General features: G+C 44.1%; 1 protein-coding gene across 4 annotated transcripts in view; it reads left to right on the top strand.

Moving 5' to 3' along the window:
- FYN (FYN proto-oncogene, Src family tyrosine kinase) overlaps positions 1-21862 on the top strand; it is a 224225-nt gene extending 202363 nt beyond the window's left edge. For all 4 annotated transcript variants that reach the window (XM_009242159.4, XM_009242160.4, XM_002817256.6 and 1 more), the window contains 2 exons: positions 8132-8263; positions 20821-21862. In XM_009242159.4, coding sequence (XP_009240434.2) covers positions 8132-8263; positions 20821-21029 — 341 coding nt within the window. In that variant the 3' untranslated portion in view covers positions 21030-21862. The remainder of the gene's footprint in view (positions 1-8131; positions 8264-20820) is intronic.
- The last annotated feature ends 1321 nt before the right edge of the window (positions 21863-23183 follow it).

Here is a 23183-nt window from a genome sequence, read left to right as displayed (position 1 = left end):
ACTGAGACTTAGGGACGTTTTAAATGATCAACCAGCAAATCCAGTGTGCAAGCACAGGGATACCTGACTCGGAAGCTCCTTTCCTAAATGATCATACTGGTCCTTCCACAAGTGACCACTCAATCCCAGCTCAGCCCACAATCGGACCACTTTGCATTGTCACTGAAGAGCATCCACTCCTCGTTTCCTGGCCGGCTTATGTACTCTTACTGCAGGAGGTGATTTGGCAGCAAAAGTATCTGCAGTCTTCATTGGAGCATTTGAAATACCCATGCCATCATCTTAATGTATGAAAACACATAAAGAACAGGAAGTAACTGAGTCAAGTAAGCTGTTTCTATTTGAGGCAGAAGTGAAAAACAGATTACCTGGCCACTAGGGATAGAGGGACTTCATTAACTGGAATGTGGCCTGGGGCTTGGGATGGGCCATCCTGACATAATGACTTTGGGCAGTCATCCTGTTGGCACTGAAAAACCGAGAGACTCAGTCAGGCTGTGCTGTCGTATGAAAGGAAGATTTTATTCCTATAACTTTTAAGAGTGAAGAAAATTATTAATTTATTGTATTGACACTGTATTGACACTCTTTGCGTTTAGTTTAAGTCTGTGTAAAGGAAGAGAATTACTTTGACCGTCAGGGTGTCAGATAACTTACTGCCTGGCTGGACCCTTTAGCTAGTTAGAGCATTTATTGCTGTTTAACCAGCCTTAGGCAAGTTGCTATGAAGAAATATGTGTCTCCAACCTCAAAGGATTTGCATTCTATTTAAGGAGATTTTTAAAATAACTTATGAAAGAACTAGTAAAAGGACACAGAGGAGACATGGACACAGTGGAACAGTGTATAGTGTTTATGCAGTCAGGCTCTGGCACCTTCGGTTCAAATCCCAGTTCTGCCATCTACACATGTCCTTTGTTTGGCACATTGCTTTCCCCTCTGTGTTCCGTTTTCTCATCTGTAGAACAAGACTATTCCTGGCATCCACCTCATGTGCACAGTGCTTTGTATGCCTGACTCTTAGCAGGCGCTCAGTGTATGTTTAGCTGTTGTGGTAGCTGCTATTATCAAGCATTAAACTGTTGTTTCTAGCACTGGCGCTAGGTGAATTGGAGAGATTAGTGAAGGCTGGAGTAATCACAGATGGCTTCATGAAGGAGGTGGGACTGGAGCTGAGGAGGCTTTAGCTAAGCAGGTGAAGGCAAAGAGAGCATTTCCAAAGCCAATGTAAAAGAAACAAGTGTGAGCATGCTAAGTGCAGGACACAGGTTATAGTAAAGCAAACTGAACTAGATTAACTGTGTTAGGGGTAGCAAGAACCAAGTTAGGTCAGGCACGGAGGCTCACATCTGTAGTCCCAGCACTTTGGGAGACCAAGGCAGGAGGACCACTTGAGCCCAGGAATTCGAGACTGGCCTGGGCAACATAGCAAGATCCCATCTCTACAAAACATAAAATTAAACTAGGTGCAGTGGCTCATGCCTGTAATTCCAGCACTTTGGGAGGCCGAGGCGGGTGGATCACCTGAGGTCAGGAGTTCAAGAGCAGCCTGACCAATATGGTGAAACCCCGTCTCTACTAAAAATACAAAAATTAGCCAGGCGTGGTGGCGTGCACCAATAGTCCCAGCTACTCAGGAGGCTGAGACAGGAGAATTGCTTGTATCCATGAGGTGGAGGTTGCAGTAAGTCGAGATCACACCATTGCACTCCAGCCTGGGCAACAGAGCGAGACTGTCTCAAAAAAAAAAAAATTAAATTAAATTAAAAATTAGCCAGGCATGGTGGTGCACACCTAGCATCCTAGCTACTCAGGAGAGGCAGGACGCTTGCTTGAGTAAGCCCAAGCAAGAAGAGCCCACAGGGGAGACACACAAAATGCTTGGAAAGAAAGGAAGGACATGGGGAAGAATAAACTCAGAAAAATAATTCATGCATTTCTCATAGAAATGTTTGAGCTTTGCAGGTTGGAATATGCTAAGTTTTACTGCTTTGTTACCGAGATTATTGGTATTATTCACGTGAGAAGTGTGCTAAAATAGTACAAATGTACCCAGAGCCACTCGTTAAGTAAACATGACAGAAGTGACAGTGGAAGCATCATCTACCCAATTGCTAATTGCTGACACACACCCATGGGCCTTGAAATGTCACGATGCTTTTGAAGAGTTTTGAAAAGTCAAAACACTTTTCCCATTCTGTCTCATCATAAATCATTCTCAAGGTAATGATGTGTTATCTTCCATGTTTTAAAAGACAGGGGGAAAGAACGACGTGGGAAGTCATCGCACTTCTGCTCACAGCCCAGTGACTTTCTGTTGCGCTTAGGATGGAATCCAAAATCCTAGGGCAGCTTACAGAGTCCCACAAAATCTGTCCTTGTACCCCATCTTATTATTCTTCATAGCACTTTATTGTAGTTGACATATATAATAGCCATTCATTTATTTTACCTCCCTCAAACTAAGCTTCCAGCTCCATGACTGCCAGAGACTGTGTTCACTTTCGTCCTCCTGGCACCGAGTGCAGTGCCAGGCACTGGGGAATACTCCAGAAATACTTGTGGTAGGAAGAAAGAACAAGCCAGCCCAGCAGTGGTGGGTGTTTGTGTTGTTATTTCTGTGGACAAACTTTGATAACTGAATAAATCCACAGCCCTCTCCTTTCTCTTGCTTGAAGCATGGATGATTATTAACTTTATTTTAAATGAGGAAGACCAGGGCTCGGTGAGGTCAAAATGGTTGATGTCTAGTCACTTGCATTTATCCCAGTCTATTAAGAATTTATTCTTAATCCAGTCTATTAAGGATTTTCCACTTTGTTTCACTGTGAACCTCCCAAGGCCCCTTGCCACCTTGACTTTCTGCTGTTGTAACTAACCACCCCCATCCCCAGCTGCACCCCAGTGAACTGGGCCCCCTTGTCCTCAGAGAACAAAGTAGGGGGCTCCCCCACTCAGATACATTCACTCCGACCCAAAGGGGATCTGAACACACTTCCTTTGGCAGTGAAAATGCAGGGTTCTCCAGGTGTTTTAAGTTTCATTAGTGTGTGGCTGTTGCTTTTCTATTTCAATTGGCAATTCTTAGACTCTTAAAAGGGCATCCAGACAGTGACACTGGTGCTGTCACCAAGGACAAGTAGAGGACTCACCAGAGGGCAGGGAACTGATAATACACTCTGTAAGGACCTGTGGTTATTCAGCCAAAAAGGGAAGGGCTGGGAGGGCTGTCCAGCTACTCATTCATTCATTCAGCACCTGTTTATCAAGTGCTTTCTCTGCACCAGACACTGTAGTCAGTACTGGAGATGTGGTGGCCATCCAGGAAGACGTGCTCCAGCACTCAAGCACAGTATTTATCTGGGACAGAGACAGCCTTCAGACAATTCATGCATTCATTGCACTTTAATAATAACAGCTTCGTTAGGCAATATTTACTGAAAAAAAGCAGTGACAACTACAAAGAGGGAGGTGCTCTGGCAGCATAGAAGTAGGAAACCTACCCCAGTCTTTAGTGATCAGGCAAAGGTTCCCTGTGCAAGTAACACTTTGGCTAGGAGCAAAAGAGGAGTAAGAATTAGCCATGGGGTAAGGGCTTTTGACAAAGGAAATAGCCTGTCCCTGAAGCAGGTAGGAGCTTGGCATTTGCAAAGCAGTCAAAGAAGGGCAATGGAGAGGTTGTAGAGGAGAGAGGAGGGGAGCAGAGGAGAACAAGTCTGGGATTATAAGAAGCAGCTGGGGAAGTAGGTAGGGACCAGATTATGCATGTAGATTCTATTAGAAGGCTACTGTAGAAACCCAGGGGGGGCATGCTGAGCAAGCGAAGACTAGAGGAAGGGTAGTGAATTCAAGAGCATGAAATGGTCAGGATGTAATGGACCTGACATGGGCAGGGACAAAGCAGGAGGGCACAGAGATCGTTCAGTAAAGATGTATTGACCTCCTTCGATAGGCAGGCCCTGTGCTGGGATCCAAGTGTACAGTGATGAAAAATAGTGTCCAGGTGAGGATGATTCTCGGGATTCTGTTACCACCAACTGGGTGGTTTACAAAGTCACCAAGGATTGAGAAGCCAAATTGTGGGGAAGATAAATTTTGGATGTTACGTTTGAGGGGCATTGACTTGCATAACCAATTTCCCTCTCAATTGTCTCTCCATCATGGAGAGACAATTGAGAGGGAAATTGGTTATGCAAGTCAGGGACTCAAGAGAGAGATCCCATCTGGTGATATAAATGCAGGCATCATTGGGGTCAAGACAGTCATTGGAGCCACGGGAGTGAATAAGATCCCTGATGTTACACAGAGTTTGTGACCACTCATTTCATATCTCAACAGAATTCAGAGAAACAGGATTGAGCTGTATATCAGAAATTATTTAAAACATCGACACATTTATTCATTACAGGAATAATTCGGCCTAAGGCTAACTGGTCTTATATATGTTCCTGGGAGTTAAATGACTAAGGTACAAAGATCCTCTTATCTGGAAGTTCTAGGACATGGGCACCAGTGACAACACCAGGTTGTCAAGTTTTCACCATGACAAGTCGAGGTTTCGGCAATGAGTTTACCTTGGGAGTTTGGTAAAATTTGCAAACAGTACTTGGAAAACATTCAGTGGAAAAGATGCTTCCAAGTACACACACCATACACACACGTACACATATTATGGCCTTTGTGTACTGGCTTATCCTAAAGAATCCTAAACTGTTAAGCTAATTCAGTAAGAAATGACAGAGTGGTCACTTCTTTTTTTGAATTCATGTAAACATGGAACAAGTACAGTAAGTGTTACAGTGAAGCTCAAGATATCAGTGACATAGATGATCATTACCTGCATAGTTTGCTCTGTTTCCTCTAAATAAAATGCAGAGGAGAAAACTGTTTTCATATCTAAATCCTGCTCCCAAGCAGAAGAATTTCAAAGTGTGAATCAGCTAGTTACATAACAATACCAAGTTAACTGCATTGCAGTTCTCCTGATGTTTTCTCCATTGTTCTGTAAGTCCATACTACTTAGAAAACCACTTTGATTCTGACTTTTTGCCTGTCAGAACTTTACTTTCAAAGGAAAGGCAACGTTTACACCCAGGAGATCCTTCCTTCAAGGTGTCTGAAGTCTCCTAACTTACAGAGCTCACTGCAGCAGCCCTGCAGCAGGGACACCTGTGGGATTGTATAGGTTATGTACTACACAACCTTAGGGATGCTGTTTTCATAGACTGGGGTTTTACACTGTGCAACCTGCATGGCTAGTTGTAAAGACACCTGCCAAAAATCCCCAGTTAACTCCACCACATTTAGAGCTGCATTTTAGGGCCAATAGCTTTGTACCCTCAGGAGGTGGGAAGCCAAGATAAGGGGAAACAGAAGTAATGAGATGTGTCCAAGAGGAAGCAGGGATTAGCTCTTTTCAGTAGAAACCTCAGTTAATCATTAATACCTTATTGCTGCTTTGATTTAACCTTTTGTCTTCCTTGAAAAGGAAAATGAGTTATCTATAAAGAAGCTTCTTTTGTCGAAAGCAGCTGCTGTTTTAAGACAGAGAAGAAGCAGGAGAAGTTGAACGAAGACATTCTTTTTTATTCCTCCAAATACATTATAAATACATTGTTTGGTATAAATATAGTGCTTGCCTTAGAAAGAAAATTAATACAAAACAAATTTAAGTAAGTTCCGACTAGTAGTAAGTCAGACCACATATCTACAAATGACTTCCTTTCAAAGATTCCTTACATTAATGCAGCCTTTAATATTTTTTGAAGGTTTATATATTATAATCCTTATTGTAGATTATAAAATGAGAAAATAATAAAGCTGACTAATGCAACTGGCTGATACTGCCGTTGGTTTTTTTAATCTGAAATTATGAAATCCTTTGGAAAATCTAACATGACAGTATCCAAATTTTAAATAGTCGCTTTCAGCAACACACACACCTTCACCAATGTTGAGTAATTCGAAGAAGGGGAAAAACAACTCCTTTGGTTGTCATTTTATTTACAGATTTGTCTGCACAGCAGAGAAAAATATTCCATTTACTTCAGAGATGGTCAGAGATTGCCAAGCCATTTGGCTCAAGAGATGGTTTAAATAGGAATGAATGTAGTATACCTTTAATTCTCTGAAGTAAGAGAACTCCAGCTGAGGTTTGGGCCAGGGCAAAGTCTGCTCTCAACACTGAAGAAAATCTATCACATTAATCTCAGTGGCTCAGAGTCCAAAGCTGCGTGAACAGAATGCTAAAGGATAGGAAGTGTGAGAAGAATGCTTTGAAAGAAACTTTAAAAACAAAACAACCGACTATTCAGAGAATACCAGGTCTTATGTGGAATCATCTAGCATGTAAGGAAACATATAAATAATTATGCCTGAGAAACATAACTAATTAAAAATAACGCCATGCATAAAAGGAAAACTATAGAATAACTTTTCTGCTCCAGTGTTAATGTGAGATGCCTCATAATGAAATAGTAGGATTTTTTTTTTTTCATTTCATTTCACACAGACACATGAGAGATGGAGAGGAAAATTATATTGCCTGAAAATGCCAGGGTAGATTTACTAAAGATGTTATCATATGCTGTATTTAAGACAAAAATCTAATTGCTGTAATTTATCATACCTCTGGCTATTAAAACTGTGCCAATTTAAATATTTTAATCATTCGCCACTTTTGTACTTGGTGACTTTTTATAGAAGATTCTATGAAACATTCTGATTTTGTCAGCCTTTGTATGATTTTCAAGAGCTCCTTAAGCAGAATGAATATGCTTTAAGCATGTAATTGTGTTTCCATAAGTAATAAAAATTCCTTGTGTTTTTCTTTTAGTTTGTTCAGTAAAATACCTGGAACTGCTTTATAATTGCTGAGCCGAATGTTTGAGAGCACAAGCTGCTGAATCCCTTTTATTTTATTTTATTTTATTTATTTATTTTTATTTTATTTTATTTTATTTTTTTCTGAGACGGACTCTTGCTCTGTCACCTAGGCTGGAGTGTAATGGCACGATCTCGGTTCACTGCAACCTCTGCCTCCTGGGTTCAAGTGATTCTCCTGCCTCAGCCTCCCGAGTAGCTGGGACTACAGGCTCGTGCCACCACGCCTGGCTAATTTTTGTATTTTTAGTAGAGACGAGGTTTCACCATGTTGGCCAGGCTGGTCTTGAACTCCTGACCTCAAATGACCTCCCGCCTCTGCCTCCTAAGGTGCTGGGATTACAGGCATGAGCCACTACACCTGGCCTGAATCCCTTTTAATTCCCTGCACACACATCAAGCTTGTAGAAAGCAAGATGGACCACACCCTTCCTTTTGGTTTAGAGAAAGGATTCTTTAAATGATCAAATAAATTTTTGAAAAAAAAGACTCCATTGACTTTGACATGCGTTTGCACCTTGGTCTTGAAAAGTCAGAGACTCATAAGACAGTCATGGAGGCAGAACTGCTCTTTAAAAAACAAACATTAAATAGTACTCTTGCTGGGTGGTAGAAGAAAAAGTGGTAAGAAAGTGATCTTACATTATGGAAGAAAAAACTATCCCAGGAGTAAAGATGGCCGCTACAGAGAGAAAGAATGGAGGAAGGACAGCAAATGTGGAGAGAGAAGGAGCTGGAGGCAGATTCCTTTCCCTGCTGTGGGTGTGGGAGGCCTTTGGGAAATCTAACCCATTTCAGCAGAACACATGGGCAGTATCCAGTTGTCCCCACCCTGGGAGCAGCTCAGTGGTTTAATCAGGTTTTGTGTACCCAGTGAGACCACACTATCTTATGTACCCAAGGACTCATGAGAGCAGCATTATGACTAAATCCTATGTATGTTTATTAAAACATAGCATTATTTCAAAGTTAAATACATATATAATTTTCCTAAATCACAAGAAACCAGGGTTTCTTCCCCCCTTTATTGAGGTATTAAGGTGCTTTGAGCTGGATTACTTACGGTCACACAGCCAAGACCAGACCCTACATCTTCCCAATCCCAGCCCATTCCTGCTTCACCTCCTTTCTGTCTTCCCCTCTAAACCTGCTCTCATGAAAGTAGCTTGCCAAGTGCCTTTCCCTCCCACACCCCATGCCCATTGCAGTGCCCTCTGCCTGATGAATAACCAGGGTGTTCATTCTGCAGGTGCAAAGTTCCCCATCAAGTGGACGGCCCCCGAGGCAGCCCTGTACGGGAGGTTCACAATCAAGTCTGACGTGTGGTCTTTTGGAATCTTACTCACAGAGCTGGTCACCAAAGGAAGAGTGCCATACCCAGGTAGGAGCAGGGCCTCGCAGACATGGGCCTGAGATTGGAGGCTTTTTTGACACCATTTGGGGAAACTTCATCCACTTTGCTTTCTAAGCCCCATCCTCAGCTTTCTGCTGAGCTTGAGTTTGAAGAACGCGGCCAGGTATTCAGCCAGAGAAAAGCAGAACTGGGAGCTACCATGTATGTAGACAAGCAGCCACCATGAACTGTGTTCCAGGATTAATGTAAGTAGCAGCTGGTCTAAATGCTTCAGTCTCCCTCCAGTTCATAGAATCTCTCCTCTCTCAGTAGGAGTATGTGTCTGTGGTTCCTAGAGCAGAAATGTCACTGGCAGTGCCTCTGCCCAAATGGAGTTTGCAGACATGTCTGGGAAAGAGAAGGAGAAAAGCCCCACTGCTTTTTGATTACACTGTAGCACTGACCCATGGAGTGAGCCTGGCAGGAAGGTGCCAGGACCTGTGCTCTCCGCAGGACCCAGCTCCAGATGGCCAAAGAAAGCAGAGGCACATGCGAAATGCAATTTAGAGCCCACTCGCTGCCTGTTGCTGAACAGTCAAAACATGCTATACCAAAGCAAGTATAATGTAAAGAAATTGGAAATTCGTAGACTCTGGAATGTTTCTGGATTATCAGATTTATGCTCTCCAAAGAAACCGCGAGTTTGGCTTATCCATGCTTAAATTGATGAACGTCGACAGATGGTGACATAAAGGACACCCATGCCATTTCACCTCCACGCTTTAGTGGTTATAGCACAGGGACGATCAGCTTTTTTGAAATGTTAAGGACATATTTTTCAGTTACTGCTGAGTGAAGAAAGAACATAGCTCCCCCTCATTCCCTGCCTAAGAAAGGAGCTTAAAGAAAAAAAAACAAACAGTGATAGAAACGATAGTGAAGATTAATGAGGAATTTAGGTCTCTTGCAAATCCTGGGTTTGTAATCATATCTTTGCAGTCAGAGGAGCCAGGGAAGGCAGATTAATTTGTAATCCCTTTGTTTCTTTTTTATGATTGTTTCTGGTCATCTTCAGAGAACACAGAGAGGGACACATCAAGATAATCTCGTTCTGGGTTGGTGTAGTCTTGAGACTCCTAGGAGAGCCAGGTTGACATGGAGGCAAAATTGACAAATTCCTGGTCTCTGAGGTGCCGGCACTGGGCGTTTAGAGATGCGGGTGTAAGTCAGTTTTATTGATGCTGCAGTGACTGCTGCTCCCGGCATGCACACACGGGCAGACACTCCGGGAATCGCCAACCAGCACAGAAGAAAGGGCTGCCCTGGGGGATGGAGCACAGCGTGGGTGTTTCTGAATCGCTTCTCAAGGGGGGAAATGTGCGGGTCTCCGGAGGGCGAAGATGTGAAGGCATCTCTTCTTTATTTATTGTCTGAATTTTGAACTGATTTCTTCCTGATCCCCCCCAGGTTTATAGTCACCCTGTGTGTTAAATGCAATTGGGGAGAAAAGGTTAATGTTGTTTTGCGTTTCTGTGAAGCCTTCTCTTCCAGTAATACAAAGCAGCTTTTTGTTTCTCAGGGTCTCACACAGAAACCAAGACAAAGGGGTGGAGGTGGGGGCCTTGGAGAAGGAAGGCAGGTGCGCGTTTCTGAGGGAGTCTTTTGTCAGGTTTGGTTTTAGCATAAAGAAAATGGCCTCATTTTACCACTTAGACCAGGATTCATTCATTCAGCGTAGCTTCAGTCACTGTGAACTGTGCCAGGCATTTTCCTCTATCGGGGAGATAGTGCAAATAAGACCGTCATACTCTCAACAAGCCTTGATTAGTACCTGCCTCAGGCTAGGCATTGTTAGCACAGTGGGCAAGTAAATAAATTTAGTCCCTATGTTCGTGGACATTACAGTCAGATGGATAAAATATGCATCAAATCCAGGAAGAAACCAGCCTTCTTTATTCCTTGTTTATTATTAGAGGAAGTCATCCTGAAGGGATGGATTACTTGGCTTTACCTACTGTGGAGCCTAGATCTTCATTCTGATAATGGGATCAGGGACGCCTGATCCAGGTATCCACACACAGCAGGTCCTGAGAGGGACTCTTCATGCCGAGTCCTGTGAGGATGGCAGAGGAGTTTGAAGTGAGAACTAACTCCAGAGGCTCCTGCAGAGAGAGCTGTGAGCAAGTGCTGGTCTGCAGTGGGCTCTGATAACTGCCTCTAGCTCTGGAGGAGTGCTGGAGAGAGGGGGCTGTGTAAGGAAGGCAAGTAAGCCAGACCTTGGAAGCCAAGTAGGGTTTCCTCAAGCCCAGAAGGCGGGAAGAGCATCCCAAGGTCTGGCACGTGGGAAGGCACGTAGGCCTGGGAGGACAGTTCCAGGGACCACAGGATGAATCTGAGAAGATGCCATGTGCAGGGGCACACCTAGAGATGTGACTGGAAAGGTGGCCGAGAGCCTGCGTTGGGGCCTCGCTGGTTGGCAGTGGCAACCAGGGAACCGTGTCCTCATTGGGGGTGTTGTGAGCTGGTCCTCATTCAAAGAAAGCCACAAAAAATTGTTCCCAGGCCTGTTCCTAGCCATGGGTTCTTTCTGGGTTTTGCTTTTTAACATAGCTATAATCCTATTTAGTTGGGTTTGTGAATCCAACAGAAAACTCTTCTTGAGGAAGAAGCTTTTACAGAGGGATTCCAATTATAGGATTATTACCCTAACGAAGGATAATAATTCCTAAATAACAAGAGGTTTCACGAAGCTTCCTTCAGATGTCACTGTGAAAGCAAAGAAGGACCTTCCTCTCTGCATTCTTGCTCTTTGTTGTTGTGGCAAGTCAGTCAGTGTGTGCCGAGGGGTCCTTCTCAGCTTCCCACGTTGTGTCTTTGTGCCTGTTGCTGGTACCTCAGGACAGACTCCCAGTCCCGGTCCGTCATGATTTCCATTCTGCATTTTGATGTAGTCATGTCTCATGTCTCAGTTGGCTAGAGTATATTTTGAAGTAATTCTTTTTTGGAGAACAGTAGATGGTGGTACATTTTTCTGAGTCTTCCATACCTGAGAATAGCCTGCTGTTTCCTTGACACATAAGAAAGCTCCTTTGGCTGGTAGGTGAAGATGGAGGTGCGGGATGAGGGAGTGACATATAAATTGGTTTTATAAAAGCTTTCCAGGCATCTTTGCCCAGTGTGAAAGAAGGTCCAGAAGTGACAATCCCAGAAGGAACTTAGAGTGGAGTATGTGAGGTGTGACCAAATAAAGGGCAAAGGGAGGCGGAGATGTTAGAACATTGGCAAGTTGTGTGAGAGGAGTGGACAAAAAGGAAGGGAAGACGACAATCTCAAACTGAATGAGAACCTGGAAGCCGAAGGAAAAAAATACTGAAATACAATGCTGAGATTAACAGGGGGGTTGGTAGAGAAAAGTTACATCACCTTACCACATGAGGAAGGTTGCTTTCGAGATGTGTAACAAGTATGGATGCAGTTCCAAAGAAGAGCTCCATCAGTTCCCTGCTAGCAGCCTGAGCTGAATGCATTCTCTGCATTGCAGTCTAGCTTGCTTTTCTGCAAGCAAGGATTCAGAAGCATTCTTTACCTCAAGATTAGAACTGATTTCATACTGATGGATTGTTGTATGTGAGAAATAAAAACACTTAAGTAAAAGCAGTTTTCTGGGGTTGATGCATAAAATCAGAGTTATACATTTTTACCTGTCGTTTCACCTTTAAAACCTTTCTCAAATCCTTTTCCCCTCTGCTTCCAGTTTCTCCCCGCCTCCCCACCACCCACCCACCCACCATTCTATCATTGTTGCCAACAGAGTTAGTATCCTAGAAAACACAGACCTGGTTATCTCACCCTGCTAGTTAAAAACGTCCATGGCTTCCCTTTGCCTTTCAGATAAATCCTAGAAACCGTAATTCTACATAGTTCTTCATAACTCTTTTTCTGCAGTCATTCCACAGATATTTATTGTGCACCTACTATATGCCAGGTACTGTTGCAAGCACCAAGAATACAGCAGTGAAGCAACAGACAAATGCTGCTGCCCTCATAGACTAACATCTTCATTGAGGAGACAAACAATAAACAAAGATAAATAAGCAAAATATATTGAATGTTTGCTGCTGGTAACAGCTAGGGAGAAAAATAAAACAGGGAAGGGGAGAGAGGGGAGAGTGGCAAAGGAGCACCTCACTGGTGAGTAAAAGACCTAAAGGAAGCAAGAATCCAGCCAGGTGGGTATCTGGGAGCACAGCCTTCCATCAGGGGAAGGGAGAGTGCAGAGACCCTCCAGAATCAAAGGAGGCCAGCATGGCTGGAGCAGAGGGAGCAGGAGGTCCCAGAGGCCCCAGGAGCAAATCAGATAAGGCCTTTCTAGCTCATGGTTGGAACTTTTGCTTTTACTCTTAGTGAGATGGGAAGTGAGGGGATTTGACTAGGAGAGTGACATGATTTCTCTCTTGCTGTCTTCCATCCTTCACACGTTACCAAGACACGTCAAGAGATGTCTCTTGAACATGCAAGTCTCTCTTTGTGGCTCCCCTGTCTGCCTCAGAACCCTTCAAAGCCCAACTGAACATCGTCTGCTTTGGAAAGCCTTCCCCATGTCCAGACCAAATGGGGTGCTCCTTCTGCTTGCCTCCATGACACCTAGCATATTTCTGTTGGTCCCACTGTTTGTGTGTCTGTATTTCTCAGCAGCTTCAGAGAAGGGAGTCCCTTTGATGGATTCCCAAGGTCCAGCACAGGGTCCACCCCATAGTAGACTGTCAGTAAGTATAAGCAAATAAATGAGTGAATGAAACAGAAAAAAAAGAACTCACCTATGAGGTTTTTGAAACAAGGTTTTTAAATTTAGCCCATAGCCTGCAAGGCCTTTTAACTGCATTCCATCATCTTCACACATAGATATATATTTTCCTAGCCACAAGGTGGACTCTGTCCTCAAAGTTCTTCTGGAAAGTTGACCCTGTGATCATTTCAAACATCATGTTCCAACACTATTCTAGGCAGAGTGTCCTGGCCATTCTGTGCCCTGGCTCTTAACTGAACACCTGTTTTGTGGATTTGGCAGGACCTGGTAGAACAGGAACGCTTTCTTTTTTTTTTTTTTGAGATGGATGGAATCTTGCTCTGTCACCCAGACGGGAATGCAGTGGCATGATCTCGGTTCACTGCAACCTCTGCCTCCTGGGTTCAAGCGATTCTCCTGCCTCAGCCTCCCAAGAAGCTGGGATTACAGGCACCCGCCACCACGCCCGGCTAATTTTTGCATTTTTAGTAGAGCCAGGGTTTCGCCATGTTGGCCAGGCTGGTCTCAAACTCCTGACCTGAGGTGATCCACTCTCCTTGGCCTCCCAAAGTGCTGGGATTACAGGTGTGAGCCACCGCGCCCAGCCAGGAACACTTTCTTAAGCAAACCACACTTATTCATTCATTGGAAGCACTTTCAAATCATTCAACAGGTGACTTTCTTGAATACATCTAGTCGCTTGATAATGACCTGAAGAAATAAGGGAAATTAATGAAACTGGTGGCTTTTTCCTTAAAGGATTCCAAGTGCCACTCTGGTCCTCCCTCTGCCTTAGAGCCCTGAACCGTAGATACGTTTTCCTTTGTGTTCAGCATAACAACAGGAGCAGGTTTTTCATGGGAGAAGAAAGGGTTAGGACTCTCCAACCAGGAGGAGACTGGGAAGCCGAATGAAAGCTCTCATCTTAGCCGAGGGTGCGTGTCTCTCCCTGGCTCGTCCACAGTCCCTGGGGTTTTTCCTGCAGCTCATCATGTCCCCTCAGAGAGGGAACCCTGCCTGGAATGCCCAGAGGTCATGCTGTCACCTCCTCCTACGAGATTTCTCTTGGCCAGCGTGTCTAGTGACAGGAGGAGGCAGACCAGGGGAGAACGCGTGTGAAGAGGGTGGCCAAAGAGGGACTTTGGGCCCCCAGTCCTGTGTTCCAGCCCTACGTGCTCCTTGTTCTCAGGGGTGCAGTTCCAGGGCCTTCCTCATGGGCACCCTGCCTCTCTTTTTCACTCCTTTTTTTTTTTTTTTCCTGGGACAAAGGAGTTCTCTGTGGTACTATATTATCAACTTCAAATACAGAAATACCTGTGTATTCAGTTACATGAGTAGCTGTCTTTCTGTGTTTATTAATACAACGGGCTGAATAAAAACAGCTGTCCTGAGGTTGTCTGGCAAGATGGAGAACGAGAAACAAAACAAGTCATTATTGTACCTTCTCAAGATAAGTTCTTTATTCTCATCCACACTCTTCCATCAGCATCTCTCTGCCCAGAATTTTCACAATGACCCTATACTAAAACCTAACTCAGTGTCACGGTTATTAACCAGTACGATAGCAAGGACACATGAGAATCTGTTAATACAAGCACATGCGATGGCGCAGGCTCGTGCTGAGCAAGCACCATTAACACCCCTCCTCCTTCCCAGCGCCAGCACAGCACTGCTTAACAGACGTGTAAACACCGGGCCTTTTATGCACAGAAGCAAGGGGAGCCTCAGACCCAAGGCCTTATGCACAACGTTGTGTGATTCCCTTTGAACCGAAAGCTCAGTTAGCAAAAGGAATTTGGGTATCTGATAATCTAAACATCATTCCCATTGTTAAAGTGCTTAATTATTCACATGGCACAAAAACCCAGGTTTTGCAACCCATAGTCAAATCCAGATGCAAACATGGACAGGTAACAGTTAAAATCCCTGAATGTACAGATATGGCCCATCTGAGATCCATATTGGGAAGCTGCACAAATGGAAAGCTATAAAACACAAACACTCTTCTTTCATAAAAGACATTTTTTCAAATAGCTGAAAGCACAATGAATGTTGAGGTATTTTGTTAACAAATGGAGAAACCAAGTTCAAGGGAAGTCAAGTCACTTGCTAAAAGATGCAAAGTTAGAAGTCAAGAAGTGACATCTATTTCAGTGCTCTGCCAATGAAAGTGATTTTTATTCCTTCCCTATAGAATCTAAAAGAAGACCAGGTATAGTGGCTCACAGCTGTAATTCCAGTGCTTTGGGAGGATGAAGCAGGGAGGATCGCTTGAGGCCAGAAGTCCAAGATCAGCCTGGGCAACATAGCAAAATGCTATCTCTACAAAAAAATAAAAATAAAAATAAAAATCAGCCAGGCATGGTGGTGCATACCTATAGTCCTAGCTACTTGGGAGACTGAAGTGTGAGGCGTATCGCTTGAGCCCAGGAGTTCAAGGCTGCAGTGAGCCATGATCATGCCACTGCACTCCAGGCTCGGTGACAGAGCAAGACCTTGTCCCTTAAAAAAAATTTTTTTCAAAGAATCTAAAAGGAAAAAGGGAAGACTACTGAGTTGATGTACAGCTCAAAGAAGTGGAATAGGGAAGTTTAAAAGAAAAGGGAAAAGAAACCACACACACAAGAATAGACACTGTTGGCAACCCTACAGAGTCAGAGTTTGAAAGTGAGAGTTGGAAACTTGACCTCTGAGTTTGCTGGAGGAAGCCAGCAAAATGATTTAGAAAGGATAATATAATCATAATGGCAGGAAGTGAGCACAGTCTTCTTGGCTGGAGAATCTCAGTTGCAGTGTTTGGGGCAGACCGACTGGAAATGATGCTATGTCAGGGACCATGTTTGAAAGGCTAAAATCTGAGTTGACAGGAGGTGTTCCATGGAGGCTCTGGGAAAGAGGGACTTGAAGGCAGACCCCCACACAGCGGACTAGTAAGGTCTCGCTCTGTCACCCATGCTAGAGTGCAGTGGCACCATTTGAGCTCACTGCAGCCTCAACCTCCTGGGCTCAAGCAATCCTTCCACCTCAGCCTCCTGAGCAGCTGGGACCACAGGTACATGCCACCATGCCCAGCTAATTTTTGTACTTTTTGTACAGACAGGGTTTTAACATGTTGCCCACGCTGGTCTCGAAGTCAGCTCAAGCAGTCTGCCTGCCTCAGCTTCCCAAAGTGCTGGAGGTGTTTTATGGATTGAGTACTGTTCAGTTGTACCCTATGAAAGTGACCCACAATGGCCTGTTTTCCTGAGCAATTCTAGAGAGACAGCAGGAGGGGCTGGTGGCTCCCGTGGGGCTAAAAGGGCAGAACAGCAGAGGAGGAGAGGGTTGGAACAAAATTGGGCAGTGGCCTCTGTGCTTGCTGGCTCCCCAGCCCTAAGCCGCCTCTCTGTGGGAACCAGGGGACATTCATACTGCTCGAACGTGGCTCTTCCCACAGTCAGACACCACTGGCCAGCCGGGATCTCCCCTCCTGTTGAAAAATGCTCTCCCTTGTAGCTCTCACTAGGAAACCTGGAAGGCCAAACTGTTTATGACGTTGTTTCCCTAAAATGTGCTCAGACACCATGTTTTATAAAGTTTCTGTCTCTTCTTCTTTCTGTTAAGAAAGGAGAAAAAGGATCCCAGCTACTCAGGAGGCTGAGGCATGAGAATTGCTTGAACCAGGGAGGTGGAGGTTGCAGTGAGCCGAGATCGTGCCACTGCACTCCAGCCTGGGCAACAGAGCGAGACTCTGTCTTAAAAAAAAAAAAAAAAAAAAAGAGAGAGAGAGAAAAAAAGGAAAAACATTCCCAGCACTCTTGTCCACCTCCTCAGTTGGAAGTGCAATAAAAAGATTCTTCTGGCTGGGGATAGTGGCTCACACCTGTAATCCCAGCACTTTGGGAGGCCGAGGCGGGCAGATCACTTGAAGCCAAGAATTCAAGACCAGCCTGGCCAACATAGTGAAACCCTGTCTCTACTAAAAATATAAAACATTAGCCAGGTGTAGTGGCGTGCACCTGTAGTCCCAGCTACTCAGGAGGCTGAGGCAGGAGAATTGCTTGAACCTGGGAGGTGGAGGCTGCAGTGAGCCGAGATCACACCACTGCACTCCACCCCAGATGACAGAGCCATGCTTCTTCTCAAAAAAAATAAAATAAAATAAAAAATAAAAGGATTCTTCTTTCTAGTGTCCCCATGTCTCTCAAGACACTCTCCCAACTGCCCTGGTGCCCAAACTCATGTTTATTCCCTTCCTATTGACTACCCTTCACCTGTCAGGTATTAGGTAAAGCCAATGTCTTGGGGAAAAGTGGCTAAAAAGAGGAAATGACAGTTTTCTTTCTAACAAAAATATGAAACCATCTAAGAAGAAAAAAATGAAATAGACTCATCTTTTTGGTAGTGTGCAGAGTAAAAGCCATTTTTAAAAAAATCTTTAAAAAAACCATGATTTTCAAAATTCATATAGCTGAGAATACTATATTTTAAATACAGGTTGAGTATCCCTAATCCAAAAATACGAAATCCAAAATGCACCAAAATCTGGAGCTTCTTGAGCACTGACATAACACGCAAAGGGAATGCTCAACTTACTGGTTGAGCAGCTCTATAATGCAAATATTTCAAAATCCTAAAAAATCTGAAATTTAAAACACTCCTGATCATAAGCATTTCAGAGAAGGGATACTCACCCTGAATTAACACAATCCATTCAATTTAGCTATTGTTTATAAAATAAAAACTAGCCCAAGCCTTGCTGAGTGGGCATATCTTGATTGCCACAGTTATTGTTGCAGAGGTACATTGTGAAGTTGCCAGGTCTGCAGGTCAGCCCGTGCAGGTCCTGGTTTATGGATGGTTGGAAAAGAGCTAGTCCCATTCCAGTTGTCATTGTCAGCCAAGTGCATTGTCAAAATATCCCACTTTCCTGGCAAAGCTCTCATTGGTATGTTTCCACTTGGCCCAGTGCGTGGAATTGTTTTCATATACTCCCCATGCTTTGAGAGGTCTGGGCAGAAGAAAACATGAGAAGAAGAGGAGTGGGGAAGAGCGGAGGGGTGCAGACAGGAAAAGGGGGAGAGCAAGAAGGAGCCTGACCATGTGGGTCTGCCAGGACCCTGCATGGGCCAGCTTATACCCTGTCCCCTGGCTCCAAATGCCCAGGAAACAGACTGCCTCGGGAGACGCTACATGTTGAGGTTCACATCACCAAGTGTGCTGTGTCCGAGGCTTGGACCGAGCACTGGAAAAATGACCCAGTGGCCAATTAAACTTTCCATTGGCAGACATTGGATGAAAACTTTTTTTTTTAAGTGAAATCTTCCCATTTGAGTAGTTTGTTTTTTAATGAAATGAAACATGTACTGACATGCGCTTTGTGGAGCAATAGGAGAGTGATTAATTAAACTCTGTGCTGCCATTTTGGAGGGAGGCACTCAGAGCCAGAGTTAAGCATTAGGAGGTGTTTCAGGGGCCATAACCACACCCAGAAGGATCTGTCAGGCCCTTCTGCCTGTTTCCCCTCAGTTCCTGTGGACTCCTGGCAGGGACAGAGACAAGGGAGATTTCTGCTGGTCCAAGCTCTGTGGTTGCTGAAATATGAAACCAGGACAGTACTAAAAGACGCGGCAAGGCAAATGCTTTGGAGAGTGCCAGTTCTGCTACGTGATTACACACTCTTCCTAATCTTCCTGGGCAATATGTATGAAGAAATAAAAACAGTAAATAGCCTTGTAATCAGTTCAGGTTTTGTGGCCAAATGAGGTCAGTTCAGATCAGTTCTGTAGTCAAGTGAGTTACAAAAACTTGATGGTGTTCAGAGCTTGTTGGATTGTGGAATTGTGGAGAAGGAAATGCTGGCCTCTGTCCGCGTTTATCTAGAGCTGGAGGAGGCTGCCTTTCGTTCCGAGCATGCTCCAGTTCCTCCCTTGCTTCCAGCTCCCCGCCCCCATCCCCCATTTTCAGCCATTGGAGGAGGATGTAGGCTAATTAGCCACAGCGCTGCCTCTCCCTCCTCCCATGCAACTGAGGAAGTCGCTGGTAAAGACATGCATGGCACAGAGGCAGGGAGCCTGACTCCTTCACCAAACCTCTTTCCCTAAAATAAGGGGTCGCCCTGACACGTGAGTGAGGTTATTTTACAATAATTGCATTGGAGGCCTACTTCAGTACAGCAGAAATAATATATGAATTTTTATTACCTCAAGAAATGATAATGGCAGAGAATAAGAAAGCATCCTGAAAAGGTCTGGAGAGACATGTGACTGACAGGCTGTGGTTGACAGCCAGGAGGAGCCAGGATACACTCAGCTCCACAAGTAACAACACAACCAAGAGGACTGGCAACAGACCCCGAAGTCCAAGTGTTCCCTGCCCGGGGGGACAGGCTGTGCTCTGGCCCAGCGCCTCTGGCTGTGCTGACAAGTTTCTAGCTAACGGGTCGCCACCTCCCCCAGAAGTAAAGGGAGCTCCATGCATATGGTGTGTGCTCCTGCTGGCTGTAGCCCTGGGAAATAGGGGAAGAAATCTTGGTTTCTATATGGCTTGACATCGGGTTTCTTGCTCCTGCAAATTAACCGGGTCAGATATTGGGGAGGATTCCAGATGACAGCCTCACCGGCCAGGAAGCAACCAAAGCACAGCACAGCTTGACAGGGAGCTGGCAGAAGGTGATACAATGAAAAAGGGAAGCAAAACTAGAGAATAGTGGCCGGCAGTAGTTGGGAAGAGGTCAGGACATTGGCCACCCCCTAAGCGTGGTAGTTCCTGTAGTGTTAAGGCAGCCAGTGTGCAGGAGGCCACACTCTCTAAGGAGTTAGCGATCTGTCTTCTGTTAGTGCTATGCAGCCCAGTGTTTCAACAGCTTGCCCAGAGTCAGAAAAACCTCAAATGATGGATGGCCTGGCTGACGTCATCAGTAGAGATAGGCCCCGGACATGGTCTGTCTCCCCATCAAATTCACCAAACCTAAGGGCACTGTGAGGTCGCAGGGCCAGACAGTGCCTAGCCACGCTGGCATGATGGCAGATCTCCAACAGTGGGGAACTAAGAGTTTGCCCAGGCATGAAGAAAACAAATTTATGAAGTTCATAAATGGAGTTTATAAATGCTATAAACAAGGGGCAGCATGCTTTCATTCTGTGTGGATTTTTTTGTCTGCTTTATTCATATATTTTTGTCAGTTTAATTGAAGTATAATCTACACACAATAAAATTCAACAATTTTAAGAATGCAGTTTATTGAGTTTTGACAAACATAAACAGTCACACCACCCCATACATATATAGAACAGGGGTTGGCAGATCTGGCTCCCAACCTGTGTTTGTTTTGTACGTTTTTAAAGGGCTGTTAAAAAGAAGAAGACAGGGATCATATGTGACCCGCAAAGCCAAAAATATTTACTGTCTGGCCTTTTACAGGAAAAGTTTGTTGACCCGTTGACCCTGACACAGAACATTCCCATCCCACTTGGAGTTACCTCTGGCCCCTTGGCAGGGATTCCTCCCCTCCCCCAGGCAGCCACTGATCTGCTTTCTATAGATGTAGTTGCACCTTTTCTAGAATTTCACATGAATGAAATCATACCATATGTTGCCTGTTGTGTCTGGCTTCCTTCACTTATGCTTTTGAGAGTCATTCTGAACTTTTCATGTCTCAGTTCTGCACTCCTTCTTTACTTCTGAGTAGCATGGCAGGGTTTGACTCCTGGAGGGATGGGGGCACTCCACATGTTTTAGCCACATGCCAATGCAAAGAAGAAGAAAGGGAATCTGCAAGTGTGGCAGTCAGGGCCTGGAGCCCCCGGGGTGCCCACTCTCACTGCACTTGTCTTTGCAGGCATGAACAACCGGGAGGTGCTGGAGCAGGTGGAGCGAGGCTACAGGATGCCCTGCCCGCAGGACTGCCCCATCTCTCTGCATGAGCTCATGATCCACTGCTGGAAAAAGGACCCTGAAGAACGCCCCACTTTTGAGTACTTGCAGAGCTTCCTGGAAGACTACTTTACCGCGACAGAGCCCCAGTACCAACCTGGTGAAAACCTGTAAGGCCTGGGTCTGCGGAGAGAGGCCTTGTCCCAGAGGCTGCCCCACCCCTCCCCCATTAGCTTTCAATTCCGTAGCCAGCTGCTCCCCAGCAGCGGAACCGCCCAGGATCAGATTGCATGTGACTCTGAAGCTGACGAACTTCCATGGCCCTCATTAATGACACTTGTCCCCAAATCCGAACCTCCTCTGTGAAGCATTCGAGACAGAACCTTGTTATTTCTCAGACTTTGGAAAATGCATTGTATCGATGTTATGTAAAAGGCCAAACCTCTGTTCAGTGTAAATAGTTACTCCAGTGCCAACAATCCTAGTGCTTTCCTTTTTTAAAAATGCAAATCCTATGTGATTTTAACTCTGTCTTCACCTGATTCAACTAAAAAAAAAAAAGTATTATTTTCCAAAAGTGGCCTCTTTGTCTAAAACAATAAAATTTTTTTTCATGTTTTAACAAAAACCAATCAGGACAGGTGTTTGTTTTTGTTTTCTTTTTTATAAATATGAATATATATAATATATATGTCCCTGTACATATACAATGTGGGTGCTAATGTGGAGACTGTGGCCGGCCTGAGCCACCAAGCTGCGGGACCCAGAGGGAGGATTTTACTGCAAGTCAGCATCAAAGCACTGGTTATTCTGAAAACACCAGTGGCCTCATTTTTGGCTTTTGCAAAGCATGAATTTTTTCATTTGGATTGCACTTTCCTGGTTCATGACTGTACCTGTAGGTGGTTGTTACTTTGACTCTTTTCGGGAACCACCCCCCAAGCTGAATTTACAAGTTCTGTTAGCAGTATTTGCTTCAACTTACTGCGATTTGTTCTCAAAACTTACTTAAAAATAAGCAAGCAAATGGCTGATACTACCAAGAGAACTGGAAGATGGATACCACACAAACTTCTTGTATAAAAATATGAATGCTGAAATGTTTCAGACATTTTTAATTTAATAAACCTGTAACCACATTTACATGATCTAAAACCCATAGCATTGTAGCCATGGCAACCTGCTAAACTTTCTCATGCAACTAAAATTTCTGGGGGAATTGAGGGTGGGGGTTGTACATTTCCCATTGTAAAATAAGTGTTTTAAATGTCCTGTACTGCTAATGAATGACTTTCTATATGTCCAGGAGTTCTCCAGTGGAATAACTATGCACTACTTTACATTTCATGGGGATGCACAAAAACAAAAAAGTATTACATTTTTAGTTGCTGTTTGTACCAACCTTAAATTACATATGTTTAACAACAACAAATCAAAAATCCTATTTCTATTGAGTTTTTAATACTGACTAGCAACTCTGAAGTCTTAATTCCTTTTTTGTTATGATTTATTTGTGAGTTTACATTTTTAAATTGTTTAACTTTCTTAATTTAGTAATTAAAAAGAGAGCATTTTACATTTGAATTTTTTTTTTATTTGTTTGTTTAAATCATGGAAGGTACTCGTAGTTCTGTGGCACATCTGTCTCACACCAGATGGTATGGAGTCACCTGGTGAATTTAGCCTTTGTGCGATGACTTGCAAATGACAGAAACATTCAGAATATCTGGAGAGTTCTTTTCCCTCTAGAAAGGGTAGGCTCTTGACCAGCTGTTTCAGAGGATCATTAAAGCAAAAGTAGGCATACCTTACCATCTGAATTTATCAGACATTTTTCCTAACTGGAATTTACTGTGTCCTGCTTGTAGGAGAAATAGACAATCACAAGAAGAATCTTTCTTGTCCTGGAGTCAGTATATTTATTTCCAAATGTCCCCCTACTTCTGTAATGAAGGAGCTAATGGAGCGACAACCTGGTGTGGTAGGAAGGGCAGTGGGTGGACACAGGCTACCAGTCCACACACCTGGCTCTGTGATCATTCAGCTTCAGGACCCTGAGCCACCTCCTGGCATCTGTCATTTTCAGGGCCTGTCTGTAGAACTGAAGGGGTTACATGAAATTCACTCCTTAGATCTCTACAGCTCTAAGATCCTGTGATTCTAAGATCACTGATGCCATGCGGGGTCATACAAAGAGGATGGTTTTCTTTGTTGAAATAACCTTTACATTTAGGGAGGGCTTCCAACATTTAAAAAAAAAAAAAAGATGAAACAAGTTTTCTGATTAATCAAAACTTTATGGTATTGTTTTTAGCATTAATAGACTTG

Source organism: Pongo abelii, chromosome 5 (genome assembly GCF_028885655.2).
Source record: "Pongo abelii isolate AG06213 chromosome 5, NHGRI_mPonAbe1-v2.0_pri, whole genome shotgun sequence".
Lineage (NCBI taxonomy): Eukaryota > Metazoa > Chordata > Mammalia > Primates > Hominidae > Pongo > Pongo abelii.
The sequence above is the reverse complement of the archived record's forward strand: the minus strand, read 5'-3'. Positions and strand labels throughout refer to the sequence as shown.